The 14,648-nt window shown below is 33.0% G+C and overlaps 1 protein-coding gene across 5 annotated transcripts in view; it reads left to right on the top strand.

The window, feature by feature from the left end:
• LOC145256707 (vitamin D3 hydroxylase-associated protein-like) overlaps positions 1-14,648 on the top strand; it is a 181,992-nt gene that overhangs the window by 109,152 nt on the left and 58,192 nt on the right. For all 5 annotated transcript variants that reach the window (XM_080115598.1, XM_080115596.1, XM_080115599.1 and 2 more), the window contains 3 exons: positions 3,074-3,280; positions 10,268-10,308; positions 12,599-12,723. In XM_080115598.1, the coding sequence (XP_079971724.1) occupies positions 3,074-3,280; positions 10,268-10,308; positions 12,599-12,723 (373 nt within the window). The remainder of the gene's footprint in view (positions 1-3,073; positions 3,281-10,267; positions 10,309-12,598; positions 12,724-14,648) is intronic.

Below are 14,648 nucleotides of genomic sequence, written 5' to 3'. Positions count from 1 at the left end.
TTAATTCGTTTGTATCCCTAGTAAATAAATTTTAATCTTCAACCAAAATCATTTTTACGGGCAAGGCCACTGACAATTTGCATGGTGATTATTTTATTGTTGACCTATATTTTTAACCAAGACATTGGACTTGAGTCTGTCTAATATATTTACTGTCTACTTTACTTGCTTCCATCTACACTAATATGGTTTTTTTTGTCATTGTTTTTTTACCGATAGACATTGTTATAGCTTTTATCAATGTAAAATTAAAAATTTTATATCTTTGTGGTTTTGTTTTTAGAATTATTGTTTTATTAGTGATTTTATTTTTATTATTAATGATATTATTGTTATTATTTGTATTATTCTTTTTTCTTTCTTTTTTCCTCTCCTTTACCTCTATTTTGATATCTACTTTTTATTCTCACCTTTCTTCTTTCTTTTGCATGTATATTAAATGCCATTGTTTTATTTTATTTTAGAATATCATGCGACTTTTTGTCTGGTTAATTTTGTGCTGGAACCTGTAAAATTTTAATTAGACTTCACTTTTGTGTACGCAATATTGTTTGAAGAGTTCTCTGGTTATTTATAACTCGCTGACCAAAGCATGCTTATGAATGTGTAGTGACATATTAATGCTTACATAAAACAAATAAAAAGTATTATATATATATATATATATATATATATATATATATATATATATATATATATATATATATATATATATATATATATATATAGATATGTCTAACTGATGAACCCAAATGAGGGTGAAACTTGTGTCTTAGACTTCCAGTTTGTTGGCTGTCATGGCTCTTGTGGGCTGCGACATTGTTTGGCTGTGGAAATAATTATATATCAAGAGAGAGAGTAACAAGATCTGTATATCAGCGTTGTTTGGTGGAGGTATGAAAAAAAACAGAACACATTTTCCATCGAAAACAAATTAAATTAGGGTTGTTAGGGAAGGGATGGGCACTGCCGGCCTTGTAAAATCTGGTGGTTACTAGCAATTAATGCTGGTTTGGAGTGATAACTTGTGGGTCCTGACATGTCCTGGTGTTCACTGGTGGGCACTGGCTGCCTTTCCAAGTATGCAAAATGTAAACAAAGCGTACATGAATGTTTGGTTTTCCAAAAGAAGCTGGTCATTCATGCAAAGCAAATTTCTGTTACTGAATCATGACATTGTGTGTTGTTTCTGCAAGTGTTTTCTAAATGTTTGAATTCGTCTATTCCCTTAATCTAAAAAAGTGCATGTGAACGCAATTTCTCCAAGCAGTGTTCATTATTTCAAGCCGTGTTGTCGAAGGATTAGTGTGAAATGTGTGGGAATAAAAACTATACACAAATTGTATTGTTGTTAAAAGTTGTGCCCAGTGTCTACATGTTCCCGTTAATGTTGAAGATAGGAAGAGGAGACTATAATTAGCAAGTGAAAATCATGCTACCACCATCAAATATGACTTAATTTAGAATGTGAATCTCCTAGCAATTAATGTAATATTGACAAAATTTTGTGTTCGTCACCAAAATCCGTTTTTCATGGTAACAAAAAGCAAAGAAAAAAATGGGGAAATTTGGCAAATTTCTCGGAAAAGAGTAACTAGTGGAAATGAGCAAAAGAAATACAGACCCGAATAAGTTTAAAATGATCCAAGTTTATTAAAACAAAAAGTTATCGATTGCCTTTATTTCCCAAGGCTGGGGTTAAAAAAAAAACCCTTAAGGAAACATTTAAAAATACATAAAAAAAATACAAAAAAAAAGACCTCAATCCTTACTTGCAAGAAAGGCTGAAAGAAAAAACATATAAAAAACGGAAAACAGTTCTTGTTTTGAATTCAGTCCTTTTAACAAAATGTTCAGTCTTTCTTTGACAAAATGTTCTTTTTTATCTTTTCCGAAAGGACAAACAAAAAGTTTCTTTGAGCTAAAATGGGAGAAAGAAGTAATTTCCTTTGTGAAGGCTCATGTCCCTTTTAATTCAAAGGGGAGAGAAGTTCATAAAGCCACTTTGGTAGGCTTTATATGTACAAATACGGGGTAAATTCCTGAATTATGGAAGATTTCCTTTCTGAAGGAAACTTCGGTTGAAAAATCTTTCAAAAAGGGGATTTCCTTTCTAGAGGCGATATTCTGCTTGTCTCGTCGGCGAAATTAAATTTTGTTCTTCTTAGAAAAGAACTCCTTAACACACGGTAGTTTCCTTCGTTAGTCCTTTGAGAATAATAATTTACCAGTTGTAAGACTCGATTGTCTTTTAATAACCGTTATTAATCTTCCAGTCGTAAGACCTTGTTGTCTTATAATGACTGAGAATAAAATAACGTTAATAGTTTAGTACAAATCTATGGAGTTCTAAACAAACGTTTTTCTCTAAAGGAGAGAAATTAGAAAAATTAATTTTAACGTCAAGACCCTTTGACGGAGAATGAAAATAGCCTCCTTCTTCTTGGCCGGCTAGGTTCAAACTGACGAAAATGGGTAAAAGCCTCCTTCTCCTCCTCTCCTCCTCCTCCTCCTGAGGGTAGGAGAGAAGCTGACTGCTAGAAAGCAAACTATACCGAAGCTGATGATGATGGAAGTGACCTGCCGGTCAAGGAGTGCGTTCCTTGACCCAAATGGCGAGATGTTGAATGTGTATAAATAAAAAAATAAATAAAAATTATTTCTCTATTAAAAATTTCAACAATATTGTATGTGAAAAGATGAAAGCGAATGTTATGCCTCTTTTCTTATACGTGCAAAACATACAAAAGATATCGGCTAGAAATCTGACCATATTTAATTTATATATGGTGTCTGTGTTTGCAAGGTTTTTTGGGGGGAGGGAATAATCCTTCTTATTTCATCATATATAGATATAGAAGAAGTAGATATATACAGAGTTTTTTCATCTATAATTGTGTTTAATTGCTAAATTAGATATTTACAAATTGATTTTAGTTTTTTAAAATTATCTCTTCATGCGTTCAACTTTTATAAAATGTAGAATTTTCACGAATATATAGGTGAGTAATAAAAATCTTAGAAATTCTAAAAAAATAAATTAATTAAATGAATTTAAAAAATTTATTTCTAGTGTTGCATGTGATAATAACATCTACGGAGCAACTGGTAATCCACATAATCCTAAAACATCATCTGGTGGATCAAGTGGAGGAGAAGCTGCATTGATTGGAAGTGCTGGTTCTATTCTTGGCATTGGCTCAGATATTGGAGGCAGCATAAGAATACCCAGCCATTATTGTGGGATCTATGGTCTTAAGCCAACTTCAAACCGTTTAACGTGAGTAATGTATCAATTTCAACATATTTCATGTACAATAATCAGCATTTTATTTGTTTTTGTGGAAGAGGATTCAGAAGTCTAGCCTCTTGGGAATTTTTATACATTTTGTAGATCGCTATGATTTAGAATTAGTTGTAATTCAGTGATATGTTGTTTTATCAGCCTGTATGGTGTTCATGTTTCAGGCATTATTATCTAAGTGGAATTTGTTGATGAATTGTTTGTGTCTGCAATGAGATAAGAGAGCATGAACAAATAGAGTGCTACGTGTTTTGCTTAGTTATTAGTAGTTAGTCTTGTCTGACCTTGGATGATGAATCATGTCCAGCTGGTCTGAGGAATTGTCTATTCCTTCAGTGAATCCTACTATCTGGAGGCTCTACTATGTATGATATTGGTTCAATAGCAAAATGTCAGATTGTTCCAAGTCCCAAAAAACAAAGCTATGCTTGTGTTTTCATGCTAACTTTTTGATCATCGTGTAAAGATAAATACTGTAAACCTTTCTGTTTATCATAGCATTCCCTTGAATATTCCTTATACTGTTGTATTGCTAGTATAGTTTGTTCATCACCATGTTGCTGTTTTAATAGGAGTAGTGTTTGTATCTGTCTTTTAGTTAGTATTTCTGTTGGAGACTTATGACTAATTGACAGTGGTGTCGCTCTATACAACATCATTGCCAAGTGACAGTATTTCTGGCAATATTCTTTTGCACACTCCTGCCATCCTCTCAGCCATATTGTTAGACTTGGAATAATGTTGTGAAGATGTTTTGTGCAGAAAGGTATACTTTATAGAGAAGTCTGCAAATTCTCTAATCACAAATTGTACAGAATCTCGGGCATACCTCTTTTCTTGCTTTCATATTTTTTATAACAGCAGATATAGAGTGGAAGCATTAGTTGTATCAATATGCTGCTAATATTCATTTCCTGTTGTAAAAAGATCAGTGCTGACATATTGTCAAGGGTAGGTAAGAATTTCATGTTACTGCATGGATCAGCTGGGATACTTGTTTGATACTTTTGGTAAATGGGGCAATTGGCAATAACATCTTTGACCTCCATATTCATGAATGATGAAGTTTAAGAAAAGTTGAAAGTAGCTCGGACAGCCGGAGCCATCTACTGGCCAGCCAGTCATCATCTATGTAAGTTTTAGGGCTAAGCCATTTTATGCTTCCACTTTGATATTCGCTATTCTTGTCAGTGAAAAATTTAGGTATGGCTCTATGTTGACTTTGAATATTTGGGGATATACCCAAATTATTTTATCTCTTTTTTGTAGATCTCTATTCAGACTTGATTTTAGAATTGAATTCTAGTCATGAATACATTAGATTTGTCTGAACTATAAGGTCATTTGTGGCTGAAGTCTGACACTCTATTGACAGATTTTTAGTTACTAGATTCAGTTTATGTTTAGATCTCTAGCACTATTGGCCTTCTGGAATTTACAACATGGAATGATGGGTCAATAAATCTGTCATGGAACCTTATTTCTAGCTGACATGTCTCAATCATTTGCCTCCAAAAGTGAGTAGTCATACAGCCATTTATATTTTTAATGCAATCTTGGATAGAAAGATGCTCAGAGTTTTTGTGTTTACTTTATTCAAGTATCTATTTGTGTTTTATCGTTATCAATTTTTACTTTAGTATATGCTCTTGTGGCATTTGAAGGTAAATTTTCAATTGAATGAAAATAAATATCCCAACTAGAGTTGCTGTTGCTTCTATTTCACATTGCTGTGAGTATACTCTGGTTTTTGTGCCATTCCTTGTTTTCTGTTTGTGTTTTTTTTTTAATACTAAATATTGACAAAGTGTCTTTTTTATTACATATATTACATTTCCTTTTGCTAAACACTTTCCCTACTAATGGCTTCTACCTTAGAATGTGCATTGTGTAAAGTTTTCATAGTTTTTGAATGAATCACATGTACACTTATTTTTTCTAGCAGACTATGAATAGCCTCAATTTGGCTATGGCTCAATGACTTCCTACAGTCATATCTCTCCCTTCCTACATTAGAAATTTCCGAGTCGATTTAAATTAATGCTGAATCTATAAAAATCAACTATCAGTGTCTCTTCAACAACAGGATCATACTCATATTGTATGATTATTTGATAAAGTCATATACTAATTCATTTGATTCTTGTTGACACTGTCTGGCTACAGGAAAATTCGACCATTTAAAATATTTAATATATTGAACATCTGATTGGCACAAAAGTGCACAGCTTTTGCGATAGTAATGTTATCAACTAAAATTTTGCCACAAATAATTGAACACATTCATCATTACACTTGGTTTAACATCTGTTTTACATCCTGGCATGTATTGGATAATTCATTTGCAAATTTTGGCCGAGTCTTTATATTTTTGTCAAGTTCATCCTTATCACTTCCAACTTTCCTTCTCCTGTGTATGTAGATATCTTTTAGTATGTGAAGTTTACTCTTTTTTATCATGTGAGTACACAATTCTAGTATTTTGTCATAATTTATATTCTAAACAGTCTTTCTAAAGCATTTCAAAATTTAAAAAAAAACTTTTAGCTACGGTTAGCTCAAAAATAAAAATTAGATTATATTTTTTTATTGTGATTACATGTAACCATCTGAAAAAATATCTGCACAAAAGGAATTGAAAAAAATTAAATATTTTAGATTTTAGAGTAGGGATCACTTTTCTAAGAAATTTAAAACTACACTAAAGATAACTTCAAACCACTTTTCACCAAGTATAGTTTGAAAAGACTTTACACCAAAGATAGCTTAAAACTATTTTGCATCAAGGAGAGCTTGAAATCGCTCTACAGCAAGAATTGTTTGAAACTGCTCTGCAATAGCTTAAATGACTCTACATTATTTTTTTTGATGATGGCCTGTTCTGAAGTGTGTGTAGTTTCTTCAAATGTGCATGGTTCATCAGACCTATCAAATATTGAGTTTCTTTTAGCTGGTCTAATAGATTGTCTATTCGTTCAACAGATGTTACCACTTTCAAACAACTATGTATGATCTTGGTGCCACAGCAGAATGCTAAATGAATCTGGGCTCTCGTAGCTTCATTTTCTCATGTAGAACTTCTTATACACCTCGTTCTTCAATATTACCTTTATGTTTTTTATGACGGCTGCTAATGAGGAGGCATCGTATGAATGGACTTCAGCTGTACTGGTCTGCTACAAGTAGATATTCCTTTTCAGCCATTGAGAATAAATTCATGCTGACCTGTTGCCAAGGGTAAGAAGGGGTTTCATGTTGGTGCATTGATTTGGCAGGGATACTTGCCTGATACTTTTGGTGGGTGTGACAGTTAAGCACTATATCCGCAATGTCTTTGTTCATCTCTGACTAGTATATAACTGAACGAGCTCTTAATTTGTTTTTCTCAACTTCTTGATGTGATGCATGGAGTTCTTCCAATATACATCTTTGCAGGGAGGCTGATATTATGATTTTGTTGCTTTTAAGCAAAATACCATCTTGAACCCCAATCTCATCTCTAAAATTCTAAATTGGTAATAGGTAGCTTATGAAGTTCACTCGATTGGTCGGCCAGTTATACATTACCATATTTACAAGGTCTTTTAGTAATGGGTCTTACAATGTCTCAACTCTGATGTTCTCTATTCTGGTTGGTGAAAAAGTAAGTTATCATACTGTAGACATTGAAGTCAATTCAGATAATGTGCTTGCTAGGTTTAGGCGATACTCACAATAGGCAGTCTGCAATTGGTGCTGTATTTCACAATGAAATCATATCCTTCTACTTTCCATAGTTTCCTTGCAAGTCTTGGAGGTGCTTATGATAGGTTCTTTAGTGCTATCGATTCTATCGATTCTTATGATCTGTGTGAGTGGTTATTTTGTGACCCCACACATAATGCTGAAATCTCTTCAAGTCAAAACGATGGCTAGCATTTCCCTCTCAATGTTTGAGTATCAAGTTTCTGAGCCTGACAGTGTCTTGCTTGCAAATACAACTGGCATCTCTTTTTTAGCAGAGCTGATGCATTCACCTGTAATACAATTTTGTAGCAGAGCTGATGCATTCATCTGTAATACAATTTTGTAGCAGAGCTGATGCATTCACCTGTAATACAATAGATTCTTTTTGGTAAAAATATTGGAGTGTTGTATTTATTCCGATCTCATCTTCGATTTTCTCCAATATTTTCTGTTGTTGGAAAAAACCACATTAAATCATTTCTTTTAGATATCAAGTCACAAATGGGTTTAGTCAAGGTTGCAAGTAATGGTGAAAATTTGTTTAGGTAATTAACTAATCCTAGAAAACAGATGAACTATTTTATATCCTCGAGTGATTGCATTTGTATAATCGCCTCTGTTGTCTTAGGGTCTGCTTTGATACCATGTTTCAAGATGCTATATCTAAAAAGTATTTCAGATGTCTTTACCATTTCTATGAGTTGCCATTTTTTCCCTTGCCCTAAGCATTAGTTGCAGTATTTCATCATGATCTTCTTTGAACCCATATATGTCATTATTTCATCACATATAGAAAGAACGTTTTTAAGGTCATTGCTTGAGCATATTTTACTCTCATGCAAAACCTGTTGAACATGTACCTATCATATGCTGTTATAAATATTGTAAATCTTCTTGAATTCTCATCCAGTCTTAGGTGTTAGTATCTAGACTTGATGTCAATAGTTGTAAACCATTTTGTGCCATTTAGCTCAGCAGTAATGTCCTCAATCGTCAAAGTGACATAATGTAGTCTGCGTACTACTTTAAGTTACAAGGGTCAGAGCATAGTTTTACTGAACCATTAGTTCAAATGAATTCAGTCATGGTGTTAGTTCTGTCACAGGGGACACTTCGGCTACTAAGGAGTCCAATTCCATTTTTAACTACTCTTAGCTATCAGGATTTGTTGAGCTGAGTGTACAACTGGTGATATTTCTGGGTTCACATGAATGATGTAGTTACCAGGTAGACAACCGATAGAATCAAATACATTAAAAAATTCCTGAATCACTTTTTTCTTTCATTTCAATTTCGTTTACATCTTGCTCTTGGCATTGGAAATAGTTTTGATTTCTGTTGGGATGTTTAGTTATCAATTGTCAGATTTTTTTATAGCTGTAGTGAATGATTTTGCAGCTAAGTTTAGGGTCATTAACCACTAACTCCCATGATGTCTGTAGTTCTATCAATATTGGCTCTTTTGAATTTACAACATAGAGTAAATCTATTGCGGAATCTTACTCCTAGCTGACAGATTCCTTCTTGATCAATTGTTGTTTTGCTGAAAGCAATTAACCTTTTTGCCGTTGCTTTAAGTGGTATTCCATACAGTTTTTTATATCCTTCCTTGAGCAAAAGGTTTCCCATAGTACCTGTATTAACCTTAGCATTGGCATCTATCTGCATTTGTCTGTTGCCAATTCTTAACTTGGCATACACCTCCCTAATATAACTTGGAATTAGAGAAGAGTTATTGCTCTTAGTTATTATTGATTTTCTTGAATGACATTTCATAAATAAAGCATGTGATGAACCAGCTCTCATCATATCCATTTAATATCGCAACCATCATATCTGATGAACCCCATAACTTAACATAGTGTTAGAAACAAGATTATTTATAAGGACACATTTTTACCAAAAATGAAACAAATTGGAATAGATTGGTCTAACACAAAGTTGCCAAATCAATGGACAGATTTATTTGGCAAGTCAGACTCTGTTTTGAAGGTTCCATGCGCAACATTGATGACGACATCAAGCTTAGATATCTTTTATTATAAGTTGGTGTCAAGGGACAAGAAATATGTGACACATTAGTTTTTCGGCATGAACAAGAAAAGACCATCAAAGTGTATATTAAATACTTTAGACAATATGCAAACTCAAGGTCAAATTTTCATGTGGCAAGACACTAACTGCTACAGTGCAAACAAAATTCAGACAAATCGGCACACTCATTCTTGAAACAACTTTGCTAAATAGCCAAAAAGTGAATACAACAAAATGATGGCAGATACCTTTACAGTCAATCTCTTTATATTCAGTATTTATCTGAGATCAGTGCAGAAATCTTTAATTAAAGAAGGTAATAATCTGACGATAGCAAAAACACTATGCATAGTAGAGACAGAAGCGACTTTCAAGCAAGTTGAAACTATAAGCACTCCAGTAGAAGAGAGCAGCATACATGAAATTCAAACTAAGAATAATAAAAAGCCAAGACAGTGTGGATGCTTTAAAACTACACTAAACTTATTCTTCAACAAGTCTTATTTAAAACCATCATACACTCAGAATAATTAAACTATTCTATACTACAGGTAGCTTTAAACTGTCTCACTATATGCTACTTTATTCATGTGGGCTATGCCTAAACTGCTATGGAAGTTTTTACATTAAAAAATAAAAATATGGAAAAATTGAACAAAATAAAACAATCATTATAAATTAAAATTAACAGTATCGCTTTGAATATGCATTGGAATGCCAACATTATTGAAGCACAGTTTATAGCTTTGTCAATTTGATAAATCAGTTATAAAAAACTTTGTGGTACTTTGGAGTTAAAAGATAGATTTGAAGTAATACTTATGATTGTCACAAACAACAAACTTTTCATTCAAGAACTCCTTCATAAACACAGAGTATGCATTGCTCCTATAATCTTTAATTGAATAATTGAATAACAAATAGTCCTAAAATGCTACACTATTTAAATGTAATGGAAACAAAAGTTTGTCTGCTGGAATGTCTCTCCACAATATTAAATGCTTTATTAAGTATCTAATGAAATTTAAACAATACACTTTTAAATCAAAATTAGGAAGAAAAATATTTACATAAAATGGAATTTTTAATTGAATACTTAAATTCATGTAGATAGTTTAATAGTATCAAAAAGATTTGAAGCAATTTCTATTCTATGTTGTATTTGATTTTCTTTCCGCCTTTTTCTCTTTATCTTCTTTTCAGTTGTTCTAGTACTTATAGTCTGTTTTCTGGACAATCATTAAGTAAGTATTGTTTTCTTTTCTTCATCCTTATTTTTCTCACTAATATTTTTCATATGAATTTAACACAGTATTGCCTTCATTATGCGGCTATTAATGATGCATTTAAGAAATAACACTTTTGTTTTGTTAATTTATTTAAAATAAAAAAAGGTGATTTTAAATCATGTTTTGAGCAAAGAGTAAGTTATAATGGAGATTTTTTTTACTTGAATTATTTTTATTTCTTTAAAATGTTGTCCATGTCCTGGATCAGCAGTTCAATCTCATCTTCTTTGTCCAATTTTCAGAAAATGTGAAGAAGCAGGAATTGTCTATCGGTAATGCTACCAATCATTCTATAACTCTTTTTACAGAAATCCTTGATAAATATGCTGACTATTTGGGACATAATTTGTAGGGACACTATGTAGGAAGTTGAGTAACAAGATGTCTGTTCATATTATACTTGAACTTTCGCATGTCGGTACAATCAGAGAAGCATGAATCTGGGAGGGGTTCCAAAATCTAGCAGTATGAGGGAAGAAACTATTAGAGTAGAAGGCTTTCCGGCATCTAGGGATCTTTACTGTGTAGGGGTGGGATTTTTCTGCTTGTCAGGTTTGTTGGGGGTATTTACATCAAGGAGGTACAATATCTTGGAGTTTGTCAGTGCACCTTCCATTAAAATATTTGTAAAATAGGCACAAAGATGCAACATTTCATCAATCGGACAAGGGTTGGAGTTTGATTGACAGAGCAGAACCTATCACGTTGAAAGTTAGCCGAGGAGTTTGAATAAAGAACTTTTAGGTAGTGTATCATTAACCATGGTTATCAGTGGTTAAGGTTTCTTGTAATTATTAAAGGAAGTCTTAGTCTTGGCAGCATTGAATGTTACTATTCATTTATGTTCCCATTTCACTACAGACTGGAGATCTTCCTCTAATGTTTTAGCCATTTCCTTAGATAAGTGTTCATTTGTTTTCCTCTCATACTTGTTATAGACCATTGTGTCATCAGCAAATGTACCCATCTCGGAGACAATTTTATCGCGGAGGTCATTTATGAATAAGAGGATCAACCCTAACACACACCCACCTTTATATCATGTTTTGATTTACAATCATCAAGAACAACCTGAAAGAAAGATTAGATTATGTGAAATATTTTTCTAGTAATACCATGATTTAATTTTCATGAAAACGATTATGCCATACTCTGTCAAAGGCTTTAGATATATCTAGGCCTACTGCCCTAGCTTCACCTGCTTTATCCAGTACAAGATATTCAGAGATTCAGTTAGTATAACTGCAGTAGAACAGGTTTGCCTAAATCCATGCTGTTGTTTGGAAAGAAGTTTATTATCTATGAGGCGGTGGACCAGTGTTTGAGTAATTTAGGACTCTAAAATTTTGACAAAGAGAAGGTGGGGGCTAATACGATGATAATTTAGTAGGTCAGTTTTTTGCCAGAATTCTTGTAAATTAGTACTACAGAAGCAGTTTTCCAGCAGTCAGAAAAACAAGATTCGCTAAGACATTTGTTGAAAACTGGAGAGAACTGAGGCAACCTCAGCGGAGCATTTTTTAATAGTATAGTCAAGATGAGATCAGGTCCACATTAAAGTGTCTTTCGACCTTTTATGATCTTTTGAACTTGAGAAAGGGTGATTTTCAGATCATCGATTATGGTTTCTGTCCGCAAAGAGAAATCTATAAGGGAGTGGTTTAATGAGTCCAAAATTGAGTGGGAAGCAAACTGTTGGGCAAGTAGGTTAGCCTTTTTGGTTGCCATGCAAATAACCTTAAGGTTATTGGTTAGTGGAGAAATTGTTGATTGCCCATTATTTATTACACTGTCTAATTTCTGCACTTCAATGCATTTTCTGCTGATTTCAGTGTATGTTCTCTTAGTTGCAGCATGGTTGTTTCTAGCTTTTATAAACTTTTGTCTATTTGTACTGAACATGTTGGATAAATGCTGCCCAAGTAGAAGTGAACCATTGAGGAGAGTGAGGTTTGCTGTAGAACTTGCATGATGACTTTTGAAGTATAATATTAAATGTATACTTTCTATTTTAAACATCTCATTTTAATTACAATGCATTTATTTTCACCTTTAAAACAATATCAAATGCACAGTGTTTCTTTCTCATCTTATAATTGACATACATTCTTTAAGTAGAAACATTTTCTGATAAATACATAGAAAGCATCTTAAAACTAAAAGACAATATGTTGAGATGAGATTTCTTGCATTTTCTTTGTCATTCTTTGGTGATATCATGATCTCATTTTCCTTTTTATCACAGTTCCTGCAGCTATAGGGCCAATGGGGCCAAGCACACAATCTTTGATTGTGCTCATGAAAGCTCTTTTAAGTCCCAGTATTTTCCAAATGGACAAATCAATTCCTCCAATACCATTTCAAACTCAGGTACGTATTTACCTTTTTCGTTTTCTCTATGTATGATAGTAGAAAAAAAGGGATTAAAATAGGATTTGTTAAATATTTATTGTTTGAAACCAAACAAAATAAAGAACTCATTTTACCACTAATTGACCAAGAAATGCTCATTTTATGTTAAATATAGGAAAGTGATCAACACTTTATAATAAAAAATATTTAAATTATTAAAAAAAATTCTTTGTAGATATTTTTTCAAGCTGTTTACATTCTATCAACCAAAGTAAGAAGAATCTGATTTGGGGAATTGGGAAGAGGGAATGTTAAACTTGTAAAAACGTCTACATTTTCTTTTATAGATTTGTGAATAACGAAATATCAAGTTGACAAGAAAATTCTTGCAGTTTTTAGCTTTTAAATTCAAAACAACATATTTCAGCTCAAACAAAAATTTATTGATCAAAATAAACATCAGAATGAACACACTTCTACCAACGCAAAACAAGTGTATCTTTGCCAGTAACATAAAAATCTTGTGTTTTGATGGCGATGAGGTCGCTGAAGGTATTTTTGATATCGCTTAAGTTTTTTGAAGCATTTCTCACCAAAATGCTTAAAAAAGTGGTAGTCGGTAAGTGAGAGGTCGGGAGTGTATGGCAGGTGAGGCAGTGTTTCGTAGCCCAGTTTGTTCAAATTCTGCAGGGCATTGTCGTGGAGAAGAATTGGGCCTTTTCTGTTTGCTAATACTGGATGTTGTTGTTTCTGATGCATGTCATCCATTTGTTGACTGTACTTCAACACTGTAATGATTTGACCTGCATTAAAAAAAAAAAAAAACTAATAGATGCGACCAGTCACAGACCACAAAACAGCATAACCTTCTTTCGGTGCAACTCTGGCTCTGGGAAGTGTCGTGGAACTTCATCAGCATCTAACCACTGAGCTGAGTATCATTTAAATTTGTAAAGAAGCCATTTTTCATCACAAGTCACAACCTGATCGAGAAACTGGCCCTTCTTGATGCATAAAAGAAGGGAAGATGACACTTCATGACAGCGTATCTTTTGGTTATCATTCAATTCGTGAGGCACCCATTTATCAAGTTTTTAGTTCAATCTCTCTCAAGTGGTTGTAAATCATTGTATATGTTACGTTTAATTCAGAAGCATGTTTCTGAACAGTTGTGCGTGGATTGGCTCCTAATTGATCGTAGTCAACATCTGATGGTTGATCATTGTGCTCATCATCTTCAAGACTCTCCATGAAATTTCTGAAACCACCATTGTGCTGCGCTTTCAGTAGTGTTTCCTGGACCAAACACTTCGTTGATATCGCGAGCTGTTTCAGCCTAGCTTGAATTGAAATAAGTAAATTGTGTGAATTTGCTATCTTTCCATCTTGTATTCAACATTCTGAAAATAAGTTTTTAAAAATAAGTTTTAAAACAATTATAATTTAAATGATTAGATAGAACGAAAAATACTCTTTAAAATGATATGTAAAATAAAGGTATTATAATGAAAACTTATTTGAAAATACATCATTTGAAATCAAAATAAAAAATTTCACATGAATTTTCATGTCCACCTTATAATTCATAGAAATATATTTGTTTTTGCACTTCATAACTTTATAACTATGCATATGTGAACTATTTGTGTTAATAAAACTAAATTATATAATACTAGCATGGGTGCCCGGCGTTGCCCGGGTGTTTGGAGGTGTATGCTGAGCAAAAAAAAGGGGGTAATTTTTTAAACTTTGACCCCTATTATGACCCCTGAAAATTTATTGTTTTGGGCTCAAATTAAGTTATTAAGTTAGATCCATGGCCACTGAAGCTGTATTTAAAATTTCAAGTGTGTAGACCCAAAATTGTCGGAGAAGTTTGGTAGAGTTCTCAAAGCTCAAATCGTTGAACTTTGACCCCTTAATCGCCAAATTTCTGGCTAAAA

This window comes from Euprymna scolopes, chromosome 3, assembly GCF_053919585.1.
Source record: "Euprymna scolopes isolate OS-2025 chromosome 3, ASM5391958v1, whole genome shotgun sequence".
Taxonomy (NCBI): domain Eukaryota; kingdom Metazoa; phylum Mollusca; class Cephalopoda; order Sepiida; family Sepiolidae; genus Euprymna; species Euprymna scolopes.
This window is presented reverse-complemented; position numbering and strand designations above follow the sequence as displayed.